Source organism: Petaurus breviceps, unplaced genomic scaffold (assembly GCF_028583685.1).
Source record: "Petaurus breviceps papuanus isolate PSGF00001 unplaced genomic scaffold, PetGlider_PUasm1.0 38, whole genome shotgun sequence".
Taxonomy (NCBI): Eukaryota; Metazoa; Chordata; class Mammalia; order Diprotodontia; family Petauridae; genus Petaurus; species Petaurus breviceps.
In genome coordinates this window covers 41533145-41557215 of record NW_027186304.1, presented here as the reverse complement: position 1 = coordinate 41557215, position 24071 = coordinate 41533145, and the positions used below count along the sequence as shown (strand labels likewise).

At 39.5% G+C, this 24071-nt stretch overlaps 1 protein-coding gene across 3 annotated transcripts in view; it reads left to right on the top strand.

Annotated features, from left to right (window-relative positions):
• The window catches only part of KCTD1 (potassium channel tetramerization domain containing 1), a 276101-nt gene that overhangs the window by 149540 nt on the left and 102490 nt on the right, over nucleotides 1-24071 (top strand). The window contains exon 1 of one of the 3 annotated variants that reach the window (XM_069099836.1): nucleotides 246-467. The exons of 1 other annotated variant lie outside the window; for it this stretch is intronic. In XM_069099836.1, the coding sequence (XP_068955937.1) occupies nucleotides 261-467 (207 nt within the window). In that variant the 5' untranslated portion in view covers nucleotides 246-260. Of the gene's footprint in view, nucleotides 1-245; nucleotides 2103-24071 lie in introns of those variants that run through there. One more of the 3 variants, XM_069099835.1, reaches the window with a different exon arrangement.

Sequence of the window (24071 nt, the reverse complement as noted above, 5' to 3'; positions counted from 1 at the left end):
GGGGGGGCGGGAGTGTAAGGTGCATTTACTCCTCTTTACTCTTGTCTCCCACCGGAGTACCCTCCCAACTTTGTACCCTCCTTCCATCCCGCCTGTCTGCCCCGCCGCGGCGCGGCTGGGGCTTACAATTGGAGCGCGGCCCCTTTAAGAGCCCGGCTTTGCCTCCCGGTAGCTGAAGGTCATTAAACACAAAAGCTCTCAGCGCTGCGGTCCAATATAGCGCATGCGCCCTGCCCGAGGACTGGCAGAGAGACGGCAATATGGCGAGAATGCCTGGCAGCGGGGACTGTAACACCAGCCCCAGCAGCAGCGCCAGCGCCAGCGCCGCCGCCGCCGCCGAGAACAATGGGGAGCGGGGCGAGGGCGAGCGCGGCGGCGGCGGCGGGGGCAGCAGCCGGCCGAGCCACCCGCACTACTGCAGCGCGGGCGAGGAGGAGGAGGAGGAGGAGGAGGACGAGATCCAGGAGGTGCAGATAACGGGGGACGAGGAGGAGGAGGAGGAGGAGGAGGACGGAGGTGGGGGGGTGGAGGAGGAGGAGGAGGAGGAGGAGGAGGAGGAGGAGGAGGAGGAGATGGGTCTGGACTGGGACGAGCCCCTGGAGCCCGAATACTCCGCCGGGGAGGAGCTGGAGTCCGAGCCGGTCCATATGATCCATATGGACCGGAGCAGGGAGCTGGACCCGGAGTCGGAGCCTCTGCTGCTGCGGCCCCGCAGCGGGCCGGCCGAGGACCCGGAGCTGGATCCGGACCTGCTGCAGCGCCCCGAGCGGGCCCGGCTGAGCGAGAACACCCGCCTGGCCACCCGCTATGCCGTGCGCATCTTCCGGGAGTACCTGAGCGAGAAGTCGCAGAGCCCGGACTTCGAGACCATGGACAAGGGGGCGCTGTGCCGGGTGCTGCGCTCCTTCTACGCTGAGGCCCGCTCCAAGAGCGGGCAGCTCTACAGCAAGTCGTCGCTCATCAGCATCCGCAGCTCCCTGAACCGCTACCTCAATGAGCCCCCCTACTGCCGCACCCTGGACCTCACCAAGGACCCCGAGCTGCGCAGCGCCAACCTGACCCTGGCCGCGGTGATCCGCAAGCTGGAGGAGCAGGGCGCGGGGCCGGTGGTCCAGAAGCAAGCCATCACCCGGGCCGACCTGCGCAAGCTGTACACCTCCAGCGTCTTCAGCACCAACACCCCCTTCGGGCTCCTCAACAAGGTCTGGTTCGAGACGTGCATGTACTTCTGCACCCGGGGCCGGGAGAACCAGCGGGAGCTGGAGGAGGACTCTTTCGGGCTGGCCATGGACGAGGACGGCCGCAAGTTCGTCTACTTCAAGTCCCTAGGGCCCTATCACAAGTCCCGCTCTTCGTCCTGGAGCAAGAAGCGGGCCGAGAGCAGCGACGAGGAGAATCTGCCCCGCATGTACGAGACGGGCACGGAGTTCTGTCCCTACGCCAGCTTCGTCAAGTACCTGTCCAAGCGCAACCCACTCTGCAAGGCTTTCTTCCAGAGGCCCCGGGACCATTGCAACGAAGGCGACGTGACCTGGTATGAGAACAAAGCCATCGGCAAGAACTTACTTGGCACCAGGATGCAGATGCTCTCCAAGGCGGCAAAGCTGTCCAAAACGTACACCAACCACTGCATCGGCGCCGTCTCCATCGCCACGCTCAACAGCATCGCAGGCATAGGCACCAAGCTGGGACCCCCCGCCCCGCAGGGCTGCTACGCCGAGGCTCTGAACGGGGGAGCTCGCCACCACCACCACCACCACCACCACCACCACCCCCACACCCCGCACCATCACCACCGCCCCCAGCCGCCTTCGCTGGGGAACACCTACATCCTTCCCAAAGAGAGCCAGGTGGTGGCCGACGTGAAAGCGGAGGCTGCACCCAAGCGGGCCCTGTACGAAGCCGTGTTCGGGCCGGGTGAAGTCTGCGGTCCCTCTTCCCCCAAAAGACTGTGCATCCGCCCCTCGGAGCCGGTAGATGCGGCGGCGGTGGTGGTGGTTTCGGTGAAACACGACCCCCTGCCTCTTCTTCCCGAAGTCAATGGGCACCGAAGCACCAATTCTCCCACAGTAGTTTCACCTGCTATTGTTTCCCCCACCCAGGTAACCAAAACCAAACTCTATGCATGAAATGTTTCTCTGGTGCCACTTCGGGACTAACTTTTTTTGTGCTAATGCAGGTCTGTGCTTTTTGGCCATTTAAAAAAAAAATAGAAAGTGAAGTGCGTTGAATCGTTTCGCTGTGCTCTTTCAAGTTTGGCTTTCTTGGAGATTTAAGGGAAGATTACTTTTAAACCAGTGGTATGAGAGCAGGCAAATCACTGCTGAGCAATAGCTTTTAAAACTTCTGGGTGCCAAGAACAATAGGATTAGTTGAACTGCTGCAGCTTCTCAAGAGTTAGGTAAAGCCATTTAAGTTAGAGAAGTTTTGTGTGTCTATGGTTTATGGGCATAACGTGTAAATGAATCTCTTTTTCAAAATACTTCTAAATAGAATGACCATAAAAATATCCCATTACATATCCTTGATCACTTTTGAAGTTGGGGGGAGGGAAGTATTCATCATTATAAATCATTAAAACTTCAACCACATTTCCTGGCGGCTTTTGTTTTTGTTTTTGGTAAGAAACTTAGCTTCAGCAATACATTTACATTGTTAGCTAGACTCTGGTGCCAAAATATGCTGCAACAAATAATTCTGAGATCTAACTAGCATCAAATAGAAAATGAAGTTTGGTTTATAGTTAGGGTAAATTAAACTCAACTTGTTGAAGTTATTGTTCAAGTGAGGAGTTGAGACCTGCAGTTACAAGCTAATTAACAGATATTTATTGTGTGCCTACAGTAGAGCACTGTGCCAGGCACTCTGAAGAACATAAAGAGAAGTTGGAGGAATAAGACATAAACACCCCCTACATGTGTGCATACGTTATGTATAGGTGAACACAAAACAGTGGAAGCGGCACTTAGCTGGCATTTGAGGGACCTGAGTTCCAGTCCGGTTCCTGTCACTAATTTGCAGGGTAAATTCAGACAAGTCAGTTAACTTAAGTGGACCTTACTGTATTCAGCTGTAAAATGATGAAGTTGGACTAAATGATCTTCAAGGTCTCTGCCAGAACTCGAGTTTCTCCACTCAATGATAAATGGCCAGTGAGCAGAGTAGATTGTAAGTTCTATAGGAATGCAAGGGAGAAAGAAATCATTGATAGTCTGAGAAGGAAGACTTCCTGTCTCTTTACTCCTGGTGGGGTGGGGAGAAAACAAATAAACGTTGAGTACTTTAAAATTATATTTACTTTCTAGATCCTCCTGTTGCTCATGCAATTGGAATAAGTTGTCTTTTAAAGAAATATAATGGAATTTGGAATTACTATCCTCCTGCCTTCCCTTCTCTTCCCCACTTTATTAGAGGAACATTTTAGAATTTTTGCCCATTTATCATCAAGAAAAATATAGGAATCTGAACTGTAAGTCAGGCCACTTAATGAACAGATGTAAGGTACCTCTGTGCTCTTTCCAAAGTGGAAATTCCAGTTCTGGACAAACTGACCCTTTCAAACAGTTTGCCAGCTAATCAGCAAGCCTCAAGGCCAAATGAGAAAGGGGGCTGTGAATGGTAATATAAACATGGAGGTTGTCTAAAATACACATGACCTGTAGGCTGTGTGTATTTTTGTGTTTCTAGTGTGGATGGTTCATTTGTGATATTATTAAGAAGAATGGGGAAATCTTTTCAAGTACTTTAGTTTGTTCTCTTTAAAAAAAAAAAAAGGATGTAGTAATAAGCCTTCAGTCCCTTGGTAAAACAGTAACTTATTTTAAATATAGTGGTTTAGAATGTAAACTGAACAGATAAAAGTATGAAGTTTAAGCATGTTTATCAAAAGTTCTATTTCTGTGTGACAGTAGTAGTCCAACAAGACAACTTTTTGTGGTGCTTTCTTAATATCCCTTGGGGTCATGTCAGATTAGGAAGTAGCATTTCATTTCACTAGACATGCATGTATACTTTCTGTCCTTAAGGTTTTTTTCCACTTATTTGAGTATTAAGTCCTGGATCTGTGAAATTGTGTTCTAACTCTTAAAAGTTTCTCTTGAAGTACTATAAGGTAATTCCAGTGTTAAGTTTAAGGTTCTAGTACTGAATATGGATTTTTGTGTTTGATGGTACAGACTCCTCAAACGTGGTCAATACAGATGAAACCCATAGGAGTGTTGTTTGTTTTTTAAGTACAATACTATTTAAACATGAAACCCAAGTTTTCATTCATGTTAGAATCACATTCTTCCACATCCTTTTTTTCTTTCTGTTTTTTAACAAAATTAAAAACTTGAAAGGAAGCCTTTAAAATAGTAACTCCTATGGGACTTTGTGTATTAAGCCTGAGCATCATAAATATGGGATGGATTTTTCAGTTTAAATGGAAAGCTGATATTAAACTTTTTTCCCTCCTGTATTTATTAAAACAGCTATAATGATTGAGGTCTTGGGCATTTCCTGAGGGTTAATGGCTGGCTGGGGTTAATGGCCCGAGGCATTGCCTTAGGCCATCAACTCTTCCAGCTAGTCATTAAACCCCAGGAAATGCCCTGTACCTCCAACCTCAATCGTTATTACTTAATTATAAACATAGGCTTTCCAGCCTTATTACTAACTAGACCTCATCAAGTGGTGTGACACCAAATTCGGATGTTGACCAGTATTACAGATTTCTTGATAACTTAGAGATCACAGACTGATACTTTTATTGCCCTCCAACATTGCAAGTTACTTTTTTTTAAGTTATTTTAACTGAATGCCTAAATGCTGCTGTTAAATGTAGATGTCCATTTTGTCCCTCTTTGGGGATATTGTACCTACAGAAAGTTTGATGAGTTGAAAAAATTAAAATGTTCTATTGAGGTTTAATGGGAGCATGTAATTTCAGTTTCTACTCGTTTAAAGTATGCATTTCAAGGACCTCGATCTTATAGATTTTTAATTAACTGCTTCATTCAGAGATGTCCTAACATTTTTAAACAATTTTAATTGTACTGGATTGTTAATGGTGTTGGTTCAACAAAGAAGAGGTGGTTTCACTGTTTATTTTGTCACTGTATTTGTGATCTAGGATCATCCAGGCATTACTCTAGCTTTATAGCCCTAGGAAGGAAATCCGGTACAGTACATTTGAAAAGATTTAGCACCATACCCCCATCACATCTTCACTGTAGCTCCTAGTTGCACTGAAATATAGCACTTTCCATGCCACTGACAAGAGTAGTTCTATATAGGCTGAAGATAGAAGTATGTAATTTTACAAGCTCATCTTTCACATCACTGGGAGATGGGATAATAGCAAAAGTCTGTTTTAGCTGTCCCAGTTAAATAACTGTTCCAGTTTTATATACTATTTATCCAGTACTAAACAAAGGTCCACAGATAAGCCTATGAAAATAGACTTAGAAATAACCATATGCTCACTACAGTAAATTCTTCAGTTTAACTTGCTTTAACTCTAATTGCTTTCTTTCCAGACAGATACCTTTTAAGTATCCCATTAGCAGGAAACCTAACCAAGACCAAGAAATTTATCCACTGAAACATAGTTGCTTGTATTTCACGCTGTCATGACTGTGTGTGCCTAGGCAGGAGTTCCACAGATCTCTAGCTGAAAGCAGGGCCAGCATCCTGATTTGGAGCACATGATTTTTCATTGCCTTCAGTCTTTGAAGAGAAGCCATATGCTGACAGAATTAGGGAACTGGCTCTGGCTTTGGGTTTTGTGGTAGGAAGTACAAGGATCATTTAATCTACTACAGAAACAAAATATGAAGTTGCTGATCAGTTGAAATAATTAATAAAGTTCAGTTTAAAAATTTTTTTCTTTATTAAAAAGTCCCTTTTCTTTGTAGATAGTTATTGACACTCTAAGGTATATAAAATAATGTGTATTTAACAGATTTGCTAATTGATGTCAAATATATTTTACTGCCATTTGAAGCCTCTAAAGTTAATGAATTTATTTAATATAAATATACAAAGATAGTTTTATTATTAACTTGTGATATTTGTAGAAGCTTTTTCTTCAAAGAAATTTTTCTTCTTTTATGAAAGGTAGAGCGAGGGTGAGGGTAATGACACTTAGGTAGTGAGCTTTTTTACCCAGAATTTTTGTAATTAATCGGTTTGCCATGAAGCACTACTAAGGAGGTAATCCCCTGTCTCATTTGGCACACTTTGGATTTTAGTCTAAGTGAACATATAAGTTAGACCAGAATAAAGACAGCAGTGAGGCAAAGTGGAAAAAGAACCCTGGATATGGAGTCAGAGTATCCAGGTTCAACCTGCCTCTCTCACTTATTCAGTTACTTAAAATCTGAGCCTCAGTTTCCCTAAAGAAGGGATTGAACCAAATATCCTCTAAGGTCCCTTCTGGCTTTAAATCCTATGACCTAAATATCTCAACATGATTGGTCCAATCATCATACTGCATTTTGTATGAATCATCTTATAAAAGAAGTCCACATTTTAACTTATTGTGTTAACAATTTCATAACTATTGAATGATTAAAATCATTTTGAATAAGAAGGGTTTTTTTTGGGGGGGGTATATATATCTGAAGCTATATAACCCCAAATGAGAAATCTTATATAACTCCAAGTGAGAAACCTTACAATTTCCCCTATATTCTTATGCACTGTGTAAATGGTAAGCAAGGATTGCAATCCCATTTCATCTCTGTTGATATCTTATGCAACATAGTAACTTAAATTATGGGTCCCCAAGTAAAAAAGTCTTAATTAATTACAAAATGAATTTCCACCAAAGAGAAGCCCATTCTTAACTGCAGTTCAGGGGATTATTTAAGCTAGATTTTTATCTATGGTACATCAACATTCAAAAACTTTTCTTTGGCTACAAAATGAAAAACTATTTATTTGAAGCATGTTTCAGCTTAAACTTTAGGATCTTAAGTACTCTTATTTTAAAAGAGAAATCCATATAAACATTTATATTTGGATAGTAGGCACTAAAATGAAAAGTTGAAGTGTTCAAATGATTATTCACCCTACCTTATTCAGTAGGAATTTTATTTCACTATATTTTATATTCCCATTTTCATCATAGACCCACATTATGCTAGTTAGTCAAAATTCGCCTTTTACAATTTCTATGGGCAAAATTTAATACAGAACTAGCCAGAGCTAGCTCCCTAATTCTGTCAGCATATGGCTTCTCTTCAAAGACTGAAGGCAATGAAAAATCATGTGCTCCAAATCAGGATGCTGGCCCTGCTTTCAGCTAGAGATCTGTGGAACTCCTGCCTAGGCACACAGTCATGACTGAAATACAAGCAACTGACTGTTTCAATGGATAAATTTCTTGGCCTTGGTTAGGTTTCATGCTAATGGGATACTTAAAAGGTATCTGTCTGGAAAGAAAGCAATCAGAGTTAAAGCAAGTTAAACTGAAGAATTTACTGCAGAGAGCATATGGTTATTTCTATTTTCAGTTGATCCATTTTGGATCAAATTAATTGATCCAAAACCGAATGCAATCAAGAAGGGGAGTTCTTCAGCACTTGGAGATTTGCTGTATCAAACTACCTCCTTTCCAAACACCACCTCCCCAAAAAGTGCTACTAGTGATTGTTTTCATTGCAAAAGTACTTCAGTGCTTTATATGTGAATCTCAGAGCTGAAACACAGAAATGTTTTAAGTTATAGCATTTTTGTTTTTTGCTTCTAAGATGATATAAAAGCACTACCCATTATTCTTTGAAAGAAAGATCAGAACAGATCTCTAATTGGTGACCGTGATCTTTATGACAGTGAGTTTCCTGATACTATGTTTATTCTAGAAATGAGTAAATGGTGAAATCCTTTGAAATCCTTCACTAGAGTCAGGCCTGTGGGCTGTAATTACATTGAATATGGGGTTGTATTATCAAATGCCCTTAGCTATAAACTTGATAACAGACCAAACTACACCCACTATTATGTTAGTAGGCAGATCCTAATTAGACCCATTTTAGGTTCAGTTACTGTCAAAGGCCTTCTGTTCATCACTTTCTTTCCAGTTAGACTTTTTTTTCCTCCCAGCTCATACTTTTTTTTTTTTTTTTTTTTTTTGAGGGGAATTGGTGTTAAGTAACTTGCCCAAGATGGTCCCACTAGTTTTTTTTTTTTTCCGTGTGTGGCCAGATCCGAACCCAGGTCCTCCTGACTCCAGGGCCGGTGCTCTATTCACTTTCCCACCTAGCCGAGCCACAGCTCATACTTTTAAAAGCAGATGTAGCCTTTTCTTTCTCCCAAAATGCACACATTTATATTTGACAGCAAACCTTCATGTGTCAGTTAGTTTTTATTTATATCACGTAAATTTAAGGGCAAATCTTTATTGAAAGAAATTTTTATAAATAAAAGCTATCTTGTAACATTGGGTGACAAGAGTATTTGAACCTTAGTTGAAAGTTTTATTACAGATTATTTCAGGTGCTCACATACTGTTAGGTCCTTTTTGCTGAAATTTCTCCATTTTCCAACCCAAATGTGAACTTTCTTTTACAAGAGACCTTTTTATTTAGGTCATAGCTGTATGATTTCTGAAATCAGGTTCCTCTTTTATCAGTGCAGTTTTCCCCAAATCAATCAACAAGCAATTAAGCACTTATGTTGGTGACTTTTTGTTTTTCCTGAGTCCTAATTGGGAGTTTAAAGTCACTTTGAAAGGTGAAGATTAGGAGTCGGCTGGAGAAGTTGATGTATTTTACTTCTTGGTAGACTACAGGAATGTCTGACAGAGAGCAACAAATGCCTCAGCCAGCTCAAAATATCCCTCTCATGATTTACCAAGTAGAGATTCCTAGAGGTTACCATTTACTGTTTTAAAATATAAATTGAGAGATTCAGGACTCAGTCACACCAGTATGAATTACTCTCTTAAATAAACTAATATGGTGGGCTAGCAGAAGTAATTTAAGCTTGGTTTTGGTAGATTATTCCATTTGTCGTCTTTGTCGCCAGTGCTAGGCAGATAGCAGGTGTTTAATAAATGCTTGTTGACTGATATTTAGTTTAATTGGGACTTTGATAAACAGTAAAATTTTTTTTAGAACAATGTCAGTATTAGGTTAAAGAACTTTAGACAGTATGTGGTCACTGGTCATCTGGGGAGTAGGGGAAAGAACTCGGAAGGTAAATAGAGTTACAAACTGCATGTCCCTGGCCATACTCTCCCTCATCCAAGTCCTCCCTCTTCCTTTATCATCATCGTGGTATAATACAGAATTTCTTTATTTGTGGGACTCCTAGAATGCATGCTTTAAAACGTGGTCTTCCTATGTGTTTGGCAATGTTTTTTTTTTTTTTTTGCATTCAGTTTTGTTAATTAAGCTCGATAAAAGAGAATGTTAGGGAATTTTTTTCATGAGTTTATGGTTTAAGATGACTTAGTTCTATACTTTTGAACTTGCTATAGATCACTTCTTCAGTAACATTTTGAAAAGTAGTTTTAGGACATGGTTTGGGGAAAAGATGGTCTGAAGATCTGCGATTGTTTTTATGTTAAATACTAAAGAATAAAATAACTCCTTACATTTTTATGAGGTTTCATATACATTTTCTCGTCCAGTCTTCACAATACATGAAGGAGGTAAAACAAATGGCTAATACCTTCTTTTGCCTGATCACATAGGTCATGACTTGTCCTTGGTCTTGTGATGGAGGAAGCAGCACAAAGAATGCATTCTTCTGACCCTGTCTAGTGCCCTTTTCAGTGCCTCCTGCCACCTGTCTGTACTACTAGGTTAAATACAAGCAAGTGTACATCCATTATAGTCTGTACTTCTTAAATGAAATTTGTAGTAGTTGATATTTCTAGTTATTTAAACTCTCTCTTGGATTATTTAAATACTTTCTGAAGAGATGACTGATGGAGAAAGTATTCACAACTTCATATATACAGTTAAGGGGAACCTGTTATCTCTTATCAGAATATAAGGATTATATGATTTATTGCTTTTAAAGACCTTAGAGCACTTTGGATGAGAGTGTGAAATATAAAAGGATGCACCTAGTACATCATCATTATCATTCATGATTGCTGAGTGTCTTTGCTGTATGAGGCAACTGAAAAGATATGGTGCTTCTTTGCCAAGACTAAAGGCATGACTGTTTTTGCCCCACTTTTTAACTCATAACTTGATTAACTCGGTGCCCGTCATGTAGTAGGCACTTAAAAATGCTTCTTGTTTTGACACTAATATAGTTATCTATAGAGATAACGAAAAAAAACCCACCATCTTAGAAAAGTGATTAAAAAGTGCACAGAACCATAAAGATAAATGATGCTATTATTTATAACATGTTCATATTTTGTTCTCAGTAATACTTTAAGCAGCTAGTTAGTGTTCATGGTCATCTCTGGATCTGGAGTGTATTTGTACTTTTTTTTCACAGGACCCTTGCATAACACAGGATTGGTGAGGGTTTTTTTGTTGTTGTTGTTTTTGGGGGTTTTTTTGGGCGGGGGCGGTATTCAGTGTAGAAATGTGCTAATGTCCAGTCCTCCCAATGACAACTTTTCTTCTTGAAAGTATCCCAGCCAAACTTCATATACAAGGTGCCTCTAACTCCTATTTGATCTACTTTCTCCTATCTGTTGTGATAATGTGTCTAGGGCCTGCCTTAGATTCCCTTCAAATGAAATCTGACAGTTTTGTGGCAGATTTTAAATCTGGTGCATATTGCTAACACTTCCTCTAGCAATTTCTTCTACTTACCCTTTTCTCTTGCTCTCTGTGTTCCTCTGTTTACACACAGTACCTTTGATATACGATGGGATTCTTTGAGCCAAACCCCAATCGCCTTCCAAAAAAAAAAAGCAAAAAAGAAAAGGCTGGAATAGGTTGCTTCTACTTACCTTTCCTCTCAATCTCTTCTTAACTCTTTTTAGAATGGCTTCCAATCTCATCATTCAGCTTAAACTGTTCTCCTCAGAGTTACCAGCGATCCCTTAGTTGCCAATTCTAATGGCCCTTTCTTAAGCTTCATGTTTTTTTACTTCTCTTCAGCTTTTGACATTCACTCTCTTCCTGATACTCTTTTCTCTATAAGTTTTCATGACAATGCTCTTTTGTGGTTCTCCAGCTATGTCTCTGACCCTTCCTTCTCTGCTTCCTTTCTGGATTTTCATCCATGTCACAGCAGCTAATGATGGAGATCTTCTAAGACTGTGTTCTAGATCCTATTCTCTTTACCTCAAACCTGGATTATCACAAGAGCTTTCTGGTTGGTCTGTCTCTTCCCACTCCAATTCATCCTCCACTCAGTTGTCAATGATCTTCCTCAAAACAGTTTTAACATATCACTAGCCTTTCCCAACAAACTCCAGTAGGCCTCACTGTTGCTTCCAGGATCAAATATAAAATCTCGTCTTTAAAATCCTTCCTAACCTGACTTCTACCAAGGTCACACGGCTATTCCAGCCTTTTCAAGGAGCTTAACCACAAAAGAGAAGAAAGATAGAGAATGATAACTTGGGAAGATAAATGGATCGAGTGACTTGGGCTTGTTTGTGGGCAGAGAAGCAGGCAGTAGAAAGGAATTGAAGGTTAGTGAGAGAGTAGGGATGGTAGAGGGAGCATTCTGCTAGAGAAGATGGGATAGGTTGGGATCACTCATACATATAGAGGGGTTTATCTTGGCAAGGCCACTTTTAATGTCAAATGGGTGAAGGAGGAGCTAGTAGCAGAAGGTAAGGTATCTGGGCTATGTGAGATGAGGAACAAGGGAGAAGAGGGAGAAGCTCTGAATTTCCTCAATTTTTTCAGTGAAATATAGGGTTCTCAGCTGAGATGGTGTGGTGAAAGGGAGCCTTGAGGTTTGAGATAGCATGAAAAAAATTTAGAAAAGCTGCTGTGGTGAATGGGATGGCGAATTGATTAGGGAGATGTAATAAGAGATTGCCTCGCCCCAGTGAGGACCCAGTTGAAATTATATGACAAACTTGTAGTGAACCCAGTCAGCATGGTTTGATGATTTTCTCTAACTTTATTCAACAGCATGTGAGTGGACAATGAAGAGAATAATCCAAGGCTAGGGTATGGCTGGACAAGATCTTTACTAGGATAAAGGGGCAAGGGACTTGAGAAAAGTAGAGAGAAAAGTGTAGAGTTGAATGAATTCACTTAAGAGTCAAGTTGGGGAAGAGAGATGAGCCCAGGGGTGATGGCCTGGGAAAGAACCAAGGGATGGAGGGGTTGGAGGTCACGTTATGGACAAAGAACAGAGTTTGGAGTTGCAAGGCAAAGCAAGAGGTGCATTAATAACAGATTCTGGTAGATAAAGGAGTTTTAGAGTTAATGGACATGGGTATAGAACTCTTGTGGGTGATGGCAAGATTGAGGGTCTGTCTTTTTGTGTATAGCTGTGATGGGGTGGAGGAATTGGGAGGTTAGGATATTTGAGGGAGTACCTATATGTATGCTGAAAGATCCCTAGTATGAGGGCCAGAGTGGATTACAGGAGTGGGTGATATGCTTGCACTTAAGACCCCTGTAATAGGCAGCTTCCACAAAACAACAGACTTGAATCACACCTACAGGTTCCTTGTTTCATGTCCTAATGCTGTGACTCTTATGTTTTAAAGAATTTGTTTGTCTTTTGTTTGTAAATTAAGTATATATACATATACCATGTTTCCCCAATAATAATACACTGTCTTATTAAATTTTTTGGACAGAAAAACACCAGAGGGCTTATTTTCAGGGGAGGGCTTATTTTAATGAACATTGACAGCAATTTTAATAAACAGGTAAATGTGAATAAAAAAATGTACCTTTATTCAATAAGCAAATCACTGGGGAAGAACAGGATGACGTGCTCACTGCTGCAGCTCTGATTGGATGCAGCTCGGGGCCCGGCATGCGTTTCACTGGGGGGGGGGACGGTGCATACAGAGGGTACCGTAATGTAGCATGTAGCGCAGGGGATCACCTTCACTACAGTAGCAATCTCAATAGGGCTTATTTTCAGGGGAGGGCTTATTTTAGAGGAATCTTACACAGTAAGGGGAGGGCTTATTTTTGGGATAGGTCTTATCGGGGAAACACGGTATGTGTGTATATACACATACACCCATAAACATATATGTGTGTGTATATATATATATATATATATATACAGTGTGTGTTCATATACATATATAAAATCTATGAATGTTATATAAATGAACTAGAAGCTAACATTTATAGAATCATATGATTTTAGAAGTAGAAGGAACCTTAGGGATGTTCTACACCAGTAACGTCAAACTCAGAAACAGATCCTTGCCAGCTACTTCTTGATTTAGAAAATGACTTGCCCATGGTCATACAGGTAACATGTGACAGGACCAGGATTCAGAGGCAGGTCTTGTGACTTCAGATACAGGGACCTTGCTACCATACCACAACTTAGTAGTTTTAACATTTTATATAGACCCTAGAATCAAAGGAATTGGGTATAGCATCGATGATTTTATTAATCGCACATAAAGAAATGTTCTTACATATTGACCAAATACTTCGTGGGTCATGTAACTGATTGATATGCTAAAATAATGACTTATTACCTACAATTGAGCTCATATTTTTACTAAATTGAGTGTTTGGCAAGCAGTGTACAAAAACAATAAGGTTATTTTATGGAGTTTTAGAATAATTTAATCTAATGATCTTTGGTTATGAACTTAGTTTTCTATTTTGTGATATTGCTCACTAAAACTTTATCTTGTTTCCTAAAATGCTGATTTTAATGTGTTTTTTTTTAATGGCTTAAACACACGTTGGTACTCTACCTTTAAAGAAATTTATAAAATATGTATTTCTTTTTGAGTGCCTTGAGAAATACTCCTACAACCCTCAATAAAAGCTGTTAAAGAAGAGTGAGCGGCCTAAGTATGTTAACTTGCCTGTCTTCACTTTTTACTAACATGCTTTCCACAGACAAAGCAGAGAGTAGCCTGAGAGCTGCCAATTTCACTTACTTCAGGAACATGCTGCAACTTGCTGTAATTTTTACTAAGGGAAGTGAAGTTTCAGAAAGGTTTTTGATGTTTTATAAAAATTAACATTAAAAGAATGACTGTGGCATAATATGATCCCATGCCTAATTAGCTACAGTGTATTAAAAAGTTCTACAAAACAACAGAAACACTTACTTAGCTATTGTCTATGATGGCACTTCAGTACCATCTTGTACTTAGGTATGAGCAGAGCTTCTAAACGAGAGTAAAGACAGTAGTCAAAAGAGAAGGAAGTATTTTTCAGTCAGGTTTTGTAGACTTTGGAAGTGAAGAGAGAGCTCCTGAGAAAGGCTAATATCAATAGGGAAATCTCAATAGAAAGAGAAAGGCCAAGAAAGAAAAGGAAGGGAGCAGAGGACAGAGAAGAAGGCATTATTTCCTCTGAACTATATTCAGGTGGTAGCGTTGAACATGATGCATTGTGTCTAGGGGTAAGCCAAACAATTAACTAAAATGAATTTAAGCAGATCTTTAATTTTTTAAAATAGTTTTTTCCAATAATTATATTTAAAGACAATTTTTAGCTTTTATTTTTACAAGATTTTTGAGTTCCAAATTTTTCTCCTTCCCTCCCTCCTCTCCCTTCTTCCTAAAATGGTAAGCAGTTTGATATAGGCTATATATGTGCAATCATAAACATGTCTTGTAAGTCATTGTTTTGGAAACATGAACAAAAGTGTTACCAATTTTATTACAAGTTTTTATTTGTATCTATAAGGGCTCTATTTTTTTAATTAAAAGAATTTTTTTTGCTTTTTTTTTTGGAGGGCAGGGCAGTTGGGGTTAAGTGACTTGCCCAAGGTCACACGGCTAGTAAGTGTTAAGTGTCTGAGGCTGGATTTGTGCTCTATTCACTTCGCCATAAGGGCTCTATAAATGTATTGGAAGTTAACATTTCTAAGATCATGAGATTTTAGAGCTAGAAGAAATTTCAAAGATCACCTGAACCAGAGGTACTGAGCAAGGGGACTGGCTGTGTGGTCCAGGGACACTGGAGTGCAGCAGCCACTCAATTAAAATGGAATTGGGAAATATTCTGAAAAATAAATAAAATAGATAACACGTAAAGAGAATTTGAAAAGTTCTAGAAAACTTAATGTCATAAAAGCTGCGGTTTTATACTTTGTAAAGTTTCCTTTGAAATAAAAATGCAAAGGACTGAGATTGTTGGAAGGGCTTTTTTTGGTCTTTGTACCACCCTTCCCCTTCCTTTGGTTCCCTGCCCCCAACCCCTCAAACTAGCAGAGTGCTTCTCACTTAGTAAGGTCTTAAACATGGTTGAATTTAAACAAAGTCCTTTGGTATGTCTTTAAAATATCAGTATTTTGGATAAATAGCTATCTACATATAATGAAAAATCTTCATACTTCATTATGAACTGCTATATTCCAATTTCTTGTGGATCAGTCAAAACTCACTCAATATTCAGGCTACTTTAGATTCACTAGCATCATATAAAATTTAATCTTATGTTCTGAGTAGCAGGTGAAGAAATATAAAACCAATACAATAACTACAGTTTTATTTTTTTTATTGAAGGTCTTACCCATCAAATGAGAATTTTTAGACTTAACTTACAGAGAGGTTGTGATGATAATGCTTTATAAACCTTAAATCACTATGCAAAATGTAAGTTGGGACTGTTACAGACCCAGCCTAATTTCTTTCAGGTTTTGAGTGTGTGGCACAGATTTTGAAAGGTTGAGTTTGAAGCTTATTGTTGCCATGTGACTGCAGGTAGGCACCAATTCTGTGCTTCAGTTTTATCATCTATAAAGTGAGGAGGTTGGCCTGTGATGGTTATGGTGCCTTACAGCTCTAATTCTATCATCTATGCCATAGGTATTAGACTATTTAAAGAACAAAGCAGGGTATGACAATGAGGGCTTAGTTTTAGGTTCATCTGTATGAATTTGGAAACTAAATGAATCCCCAAAATGTGGACAACTTTGGAAATATCAAGGAATTAAAGAGTAACATAAGTAGTCAAACCTTTTTCATATTCAAATTTATCTAGACTATTCTAATTATAAGTAGTAATTTATGTTGTTAGAAGTTGACCTTTGGATTAATTTTCCTTTAACAAGGAAATCTGTCAATTTCAACACAGGATCAATTAATCTATCAATAAGTAAACATTTATTAAATGCCTACTAAGGACCAGGCATTGTGCTAAGTCATAGGGACACCAAGTCAAAAGTAAAACAGCCCCTGCCCTCAAGAAGCTGGCATTATCTACTGGGTAGCTTCCTGAGTAGATGCAGCCCAGTACTAACCATGATTCTGACTAGCCAGGGTACATCAGTGGGACCATATGGGAAGCCTCATATAGTTTTGCATACCAGTTCTCTGTATGCCTTGCAGCATACAACTTTATTCCATATGACTATCAATCCAGTATGTTTCTCAGACAGCAAGCACTTAATTTTTTTAAAATTTTAAATCCACACAATTCTGATGCAGTTACAACTAGTAAAATAATTAATACAATATGACTGTAAAGCATTTTACAAATAGAAAATGCTTAATAATGGTGTGAAGCTTTATAGGGTGAGAGCTTAAATTTTGGCATGGGATGACAGGGCTCCCCTGTAGAAGGCTTTAGCTTGTTCTGTTGCTGTTGGCACTGAGTGCCTGCCCACCCAGAATGGTAGAATGAAATGGATTAAAATCATGTTGATTTCTCTCTACCATACATACTGTTTAAATTGCAAGGAAGTCTTTGGGAAAGGGCAGCTACAGACATACAGGTCTTTTAATGGAGATAAAAGACAGAACGTTAGGGGAACAAAAATATAATTTAAAAAGGAAGGACGCTAAAAGTAGTGGAGAGGTTTAATAACTTAAATGGGGTCGAGTTTTCTTCAGCCATCTGTTTGAAAGAACAGCAATATATATATATATATATATATATATATATATATATTAAGCACCTGCTGTTTGCAGAGTGCTGTGCTAGATGTACTGTAAGAAATTCAAAGTTGAGGTGAGACCTCTTCTCTGTTTTCAAGGAGCCCAAGAATCTAGAAGAGAGATAAGACATTGGTAACTAACTATAAAACACGTTACATGATAATTGCATTAACCACTTGCAAAGCAAAGTGCTATGTGAGATCTCAGAAGGAAGGTTACCAGTGAGAGCACTAAGGGAGGAAGTTTTGCTTTATAAGGATTCAGCAGGATGAAGGAAAATAATTTCAGGCATAGGGAATTGACTGAGAAAATGCTTGAAGGTGGGAAACCCAGTCTATATTGTGGGGCTGAGAGGTATCCAGTTTTACTGGAAGTTAGATTATAGAGAGGGGAGTAATAAGAGACTGGAAAAATAAAATGGATCAGATTATAGAGAGCTTTGAATGACTGGCAGAGGAAGTTTGAACTTTATTAGGCAATAGGGAACCATTAAACATTTTTGGTCAAAGAAGTAACAATCAGATTTATATGTAAAAAAGATTATTCTGGCAGCAGTACTGCTGATGAAAGGGGAGCCTGGAGCAGTAAAGAGTGTAAGGAGACTTGTATGTAAACTATTGCAGCAGTCCAGTTGGATGATTATAAGGACTTGTACTGGTAGTAGCGGTAGAAAGAAAAGAAGGAATGGATGCTACAGTTATTACCAAAATAAATTCAAGAGGACTTGGAAACTGATTAGACAGAAGAAGTAAAAAAAGAGAAAACACTTAAAGATGCCCCCAAATTTATGAACATGGGAAACTCAGCGGATAGTGGAAATAGTGAAATTTGAAACTGAAAGATAATGACCTTGTCATGGGACATGTGTTTGTGGTGCAGAGGGCATATCCAGGTAGAGATAACCTGTAAACAGTTGAAGATTTGAGGTCTGAAACTTGGAAGAGAGGTCAGGGCTGAACAGATAGATTTGGGACTCATCTGCATAGAGATGACAATGAATGCCATGGAAATGAATGAGATTGTGGGGCAACAAGAATAGAGAACCAAAGACAGATCCCCACAATGAGGGTCAAGAAGATCAAGAGTGAATGGAGTAGGAAAGTCTGTTATCTTTGTAGTTAGTGGAGGAGAGAGTATCAGAATATACAGTCAGATGGGGTGGTCAGTTACGTCAAAAGCTCTAAAGAGGTCAGAAGATGAAGACTGAGAAAAGATCATTTGATTTGATGATTAGAGGATCACTGTTAAACTTTGAGAACCTGATTTACCAGGGTTTTGAGGAGCTACTGGGGGCTAGTAAGTAGGTGATGCATCAGGTGTAAATGCTTTTTAAAAGTTTAGCAGTAGAGGCAAGCAGAGAGAAATAAGACTGTAGGTGGAAGGGAAGGGGTGGTTGTGGACCTGAACATGTTTTGTAGGCAGATGGCAGGGAGCTCATGGTGAAAATGAGATGAAAGTTACTGGAGCAAGATCATGAAGGAGACAGGAAGGAATGGGCTCAAAGACAGAAGTAAAGGGATTAGACTTACTGAGGAGCAGGGATTCCTCTTCTGTAACCAAGAGGAAAGACAGTCTGAGTGATAATGCTGAGCAGCGGAGGAGGAAAGCTGAGAAGAGAACCCATCAGATAGCTTCAGTCTTTTCTGTGAAGCAGGAAGTTAGGTTATCCCCTGTAAATGTGAGTAAGGATTTTTGTTGTTTATCCTTCTTTCTCGAAGAGGACCTGACATCAGGAAGATGATGCCATGACCTGCAAGTGAATTGGATTTAAATGAGGGAGGGGCAGTGCAAAGTTACCAGCTTCACTTTCTACTCCAGAACCATCTGGGTTCAGTGGCAAGATATAGATCAGGATGACTGGAGATGGCCCCTGAGTAAGGCTATGGCTGTGGATGAGAGGAGGGGGAAAAAGGAGTTAATGACAATCACTAATGGGAATAAAATAAGGAATTGATATGGGTAGAAGGATTGCCAAGGAGCAGCTAGGGCCTGACCAATTGTGAATTTGTGGTGGACAGATTCTACTGTACAAAATTCATAGTAAACACTACTTATTCTACTATTCTAAGAAGTTCAATAGGCATTTAATAGATGCTTATTGAGTCACACTAAAAGCTTGTTGAACAATAGTGTACGAAAGACAAAAGCAGTTTGAAGTACAGGAAGAGTGGTCATGATGGATTGTGGATTTCCTAACTTAATAACTTATGTTATTAGCTGAAATGCAAAAATATAATTTGCTCCTCAAGTTCTAGATTTCATTTCTTTGTGTCATAAAGATGATATAAATTTCTGAGCCCCACCCTAGCCTAAACAACTCTAATGTTAATTAGCGTCCTGTGAAGTTTGGTTCTGCTGACCCTGAGGATATTATAAACAGAGCAACCTTTGTGGAAAAAAAATTCTTTTGAAATAAATAAAAGGAAGCACAAGAGCAGAATTCTTTATAGCTCAGCAAAATGAACTGTTTCTTTTAAAAGGCTTTAACTTGCTCTTCAAAACTGAAGCCTGATTTTTTCCTAATAATAGGTAAGAAATAATGTATAATCACTCCCTTTGGATTTTTTTTTTGTTTGAATTTTTAAAAATAATGTATCAATGAAATCCAGTCTGGGCTCAGGCCATGTTAAGATATCTTAAAAAGCTAGAATTCAGAATTGTAATTGAAGTTGATTTAAATTTACATTAAATAGCCCCCACCCCACCTTAGTCCTAATGAATCAAAAGTGAATTGCAAATAGTTTTTACTGGAGGTTAAAAAAAATCCTGTCTTTCTGACTATATTTTCATCAGAATAGATCTAAACCAGGTGTAATAGAAAATAGAAAAATATGTCTTGAGGCAAAATACATCTATACTATAGATTTCACAAAATTTAGTGGTCAAATGAAGTTCTTTAACTGTTAAAGTGGATCTTGGGAAGGTTTAGTTACTTTTCTTGGTCCCATTTGATGCTTGTTCTAAACAGTTTCCTTAATCAAGGTTTTCACTAGTGTAACATATGTTCTGGGCTACTGTCGCAGCTACCATTCCCTGGCAAGTCTGGTCCCCAGAGCAGCAGTTGGCTCTGACCCTTTATGACTCTAATGGTAGCCCCAAGTATTTGGGGTGTCATTTTTAGTGTTGTGACTCACAAGCCCCCATCGTTGTGCTTCTCCCTTTGATTATCATTTGATACCAATTAGCCAGATGATCACTGTTTAGAAAGAGGTATTTTGTCTGGTGACATAGTCAGTACAGAGCGTCCCCCCAAAAAGTCTGCAACCTGCTCTCTCATCAGTACACACAGATTCCAGAGCAAAGAGGGGCTCAGTGTTAGGGCACATATGATAGCTCCTGAAAGGTCTTTTGCTGGAGCCCTCAGGATGTTCATTTGGGGTATGTTTCAGCTTTTCTGCTGGGATCTTTGTAGAACCTTGAATCTGCTTTTCCCTATTGGATCGAGCCTGTCTTGAGCTCCTGATGCAGACCCTGCAATTGGCCATTCTTGCTAGGATGCTGATATTTAGTCAAAATCTTCCTTATCCTTTGAAATGAACCAGGTCTTTCTCTAGCCAAGAAGGGGTTTGACTGAAGTCGAGGCCAGGGTTCTTCCCCTGCCCCTTCCCTCAAGCAGTTCTTTTTTTTTTCTTTTTGGAGGGGGGAAGGCAGGGCAATTGGGGTTAAGTGATTTGCCCAAGGTCACACAGCTAGTGTTAAATGTCTGAGGCCGGATTTGAACTCAGGTCCTCCTGACTTCAGGGCCGGTGCTCTATTCATTGTGCCACCTAGGCACTCCTATCAAGCAGTTCTTTCTCAGGGCTTGGGTTTTCTCTCTTCTCCACTTCCCAACTGGTTATGAACTGGCTATGTTATAGGTGACCTAACCAAACTTCCTCAGGCAGTTCAGATATACTTCTGGGGCACTGTCACTCCAGGTCAGCCAATGGTTCTGAAAAAAAATATCTAAATTGATCAGTACTTTTCCCACTTAGCTGAAAGGCTTGTTCATACCAATGATGGATTGTTGACAGAAGTATGAAGGCATAATATCTTGTCATACTTTAAGTGGGTTTGGATCATTGATTGATTGACTCCATTGACACCCCCCCCCCCTTCCCCCAAAAGTAAGAGGAAGGAGCAGGCAGATAAGAACTCTGTTACTGTCTCCAACTGGGAATTAGTTGCTGTTGGGTCAGTTATTTTAGTACCAACTTCTTTCTATAAAGGCAACAGTTATAGAACAGGAGCCAGCACTACCAAGGAAATGGGTCAGGATGAGAATGACTTGCTACAAGTAGTAATTGGAGGTCCTGAGTTCAGTCAAGTAGAGGGAGAGAAGCATGTGTGTAGCCAAGATTGAGGAAGTGACAGACAGCCTTGGAGTGATTCCTACTCAATGCAGAACAAAATCTTTCTGCGATTATGAAACCTATTCCTTGCTACTGAATGTACCCAAATGGCCCACTGGAGGAATGTGATTGAAAATGATCACTCTTGGAATTGGTAGGAATTTGGGAGGAGGTTGTATAGTTTAGTGGAAAGAGCCCTGTACCTGGAGTTCGGAGACTCTTGTGGGAAACCCAGCTCCCCTTACTTAGCTGTGTCACCCAGGTCAGCCTGTTTCCTCATCTGTAAAATGGTGATAATATTTTTATGATGTGCCTGCCTCACAGGATCACTTTAGGCAATGTGTTTTACAAATCTTAAAACTAGAAATGTGAATTTTTCCCCCACTTAATAGTATTTTATTTTTTTCCAGTTACATATGATGATAGTTTTCAACATTTACTTTTAAAAGATTTTGAGTCTCAAATTTTTTTTCTCCCTCTCCTCTCCCCTTCCCAGGATGGCAAGCAATCTTATGTAGGCTATATGTGTACAGTCATAGTAAACATATTTCCACAAGAAATATGAATTTTAAATAGTTATTGCTGTTGTTATTGTTTGTTTGTCTGTTTGTTTTTAACAAACCATGTAAATCCTTTAGAACAAATTACTCTATATAGTTGACAAATGCCTCTGGGCATCTTCTGTAGGCTCAGACAGTGCCATGGAGTTGTTTAAATAACTTTATTTAAATAATACAGAAAAGTTGAACTTAATACCCTTTAAAACATAGAAAAATATTAAGGATAAGTTTGAAGTAGAATGAATAAATTGAACTTGAATACTCTAAAGAAAAATCATTGGACTTTCAAACTTTTGACTTTTGTTGACAGTAGTCTAAATCAGACTAAGGTAAATCATTACATTTGACAAGACTTCAGTGCTTTATGTGAAATCTTTTTTTTAAATTTTTTAAAAATTAATTTGTTTACTTTTAGTTTACAGGATTCAGTTCCACAATTCCTTGAATTTCACATTTTGTCCCCCTCCTTCCCCTCCCCGCCATGGCAGCATACAGTCAAGTATAGGATCTGTAAATACTTTCATTATGTGAAATCTTTTATCAGATTTTTAGATACCTAGCTGCTAGGCTATTAAAAAGAGAAATGTTTATTCATCTTAAAATAATAATTGCAATTGAACAAATGAACGTGGGTGAAACAGTAGACCTGTTTGTCCATTCTTGGAGAGTTCTGCTCTCATGTGTGTGTATTTGTGTGTATGTGTGTGTGTGTGTGTTTTACATGAGTAATATAGAAAGATCTCCAGCTCTGTCAATTTACTATCACTCAAACAAATCCCAAACTATCAACATTGGCAGGTCCTACAAATAATAGCATTACTAACCAAAGGTGAACCATTATGTTCTCATCTATGTACAAATATCTTTGGTTTATCGGGTATTTCTTATTCAGTGATCTTTCAATAATCATGCTATTCTAATACTTGCATGTTTCATACTTGGAATTTTCCCCTTTATATTTCTCATGCCATCTTCAAAATAGCCAAAATAAGATTGAAGTACATATATTCTAATTTTTGGTCTGGACCTTTCCTTTCATTGGTACAAGAAACTCATAGTGAGGAACATCCCTTCTCCCTTTTCTGCCCCTGTCACTCAGAATTGTTTGGGACCCTGAGAGGTAAGTAACTTGACCAGAATCACAGATCATAGGACAACTTTGAGAGGGATGGGTGTTGAACCTATAGTTTTCCTTATTCCTATGTCTCTTCTCCACTCACTAGACTGTCTGTCATTATCTTATTATAGGGATAGGGACTAGAACTGTGATGTAATCAGGATAGGGAAAGCCAAGATGAAGAAATTGCTTCTACCAGTATAAGTCAGCATCTTCTTTGCTACTTTTTTTCTCAGAGAGTTGCCTTGAACACTGAGGTTAATGGACACCAGTGGTCACACAGATAGTATGTGTCAGAAAGGGGATTTGAACCTCAGTCTTCCTGGCATTTAGGTCACCCTGTAGATAAGACACAAGACTTGGAGTCAGGAAGCCCTGAGTTCAAATCCTAACTCAAGCACTTGCTATATGACCCTGGGCAAGTCCCTTAACCTTTTTGTGCCTTCTCTACTCATCTGTAAAATGGGAATAATAATCACACCTCACCAGTTTGTTGTGAGGAATGAATCAATTAACGGGTGAAAGAAGTGCTTTGCAAAGTTTAAAGGACTGTGTAAATGCTAACTATTCCTGGCTTGGAGGACATCTCTCTGTCCATAGTCTCTCATTTTATGGCATGAGAATGGAAGCACTGAGTGATATATAATCCTAAGATTTAGAATTAGAAGAGACTTCAGAGATCTTCCATTTCCATTTTACATATGACAAAACTGAGACTAGAGAGGATGAGAGATTTGCCCAAAGTTGCACAGGTGATACATAAGAGTCAAGGTTTGAACCCAGGCCTTCTAACTCCAGATCGCTTGCTTTTGCTTACATAATCAACAGAATCAGAACTAGATCATAATCATAATCATAATCAGAACATAATCAAGCAGAATCAGAACTAGAACTCATGCCTCTTGACTCCTAGCTTAATGATCTGGCCATTGTTTGTTACCTACTCTTACTGCTTTTCAAGATTATTTGTAGCCCCTATGATGTGATTGCATCATAGTCAGTTGATTCTCATCTTTCCCAAGGACAATTAAAGCCTGGGTAATTCTTTTTAGCCACTGAAGCTGAATGAGATGCTAAAGGATTAAATGTGTCTCTTT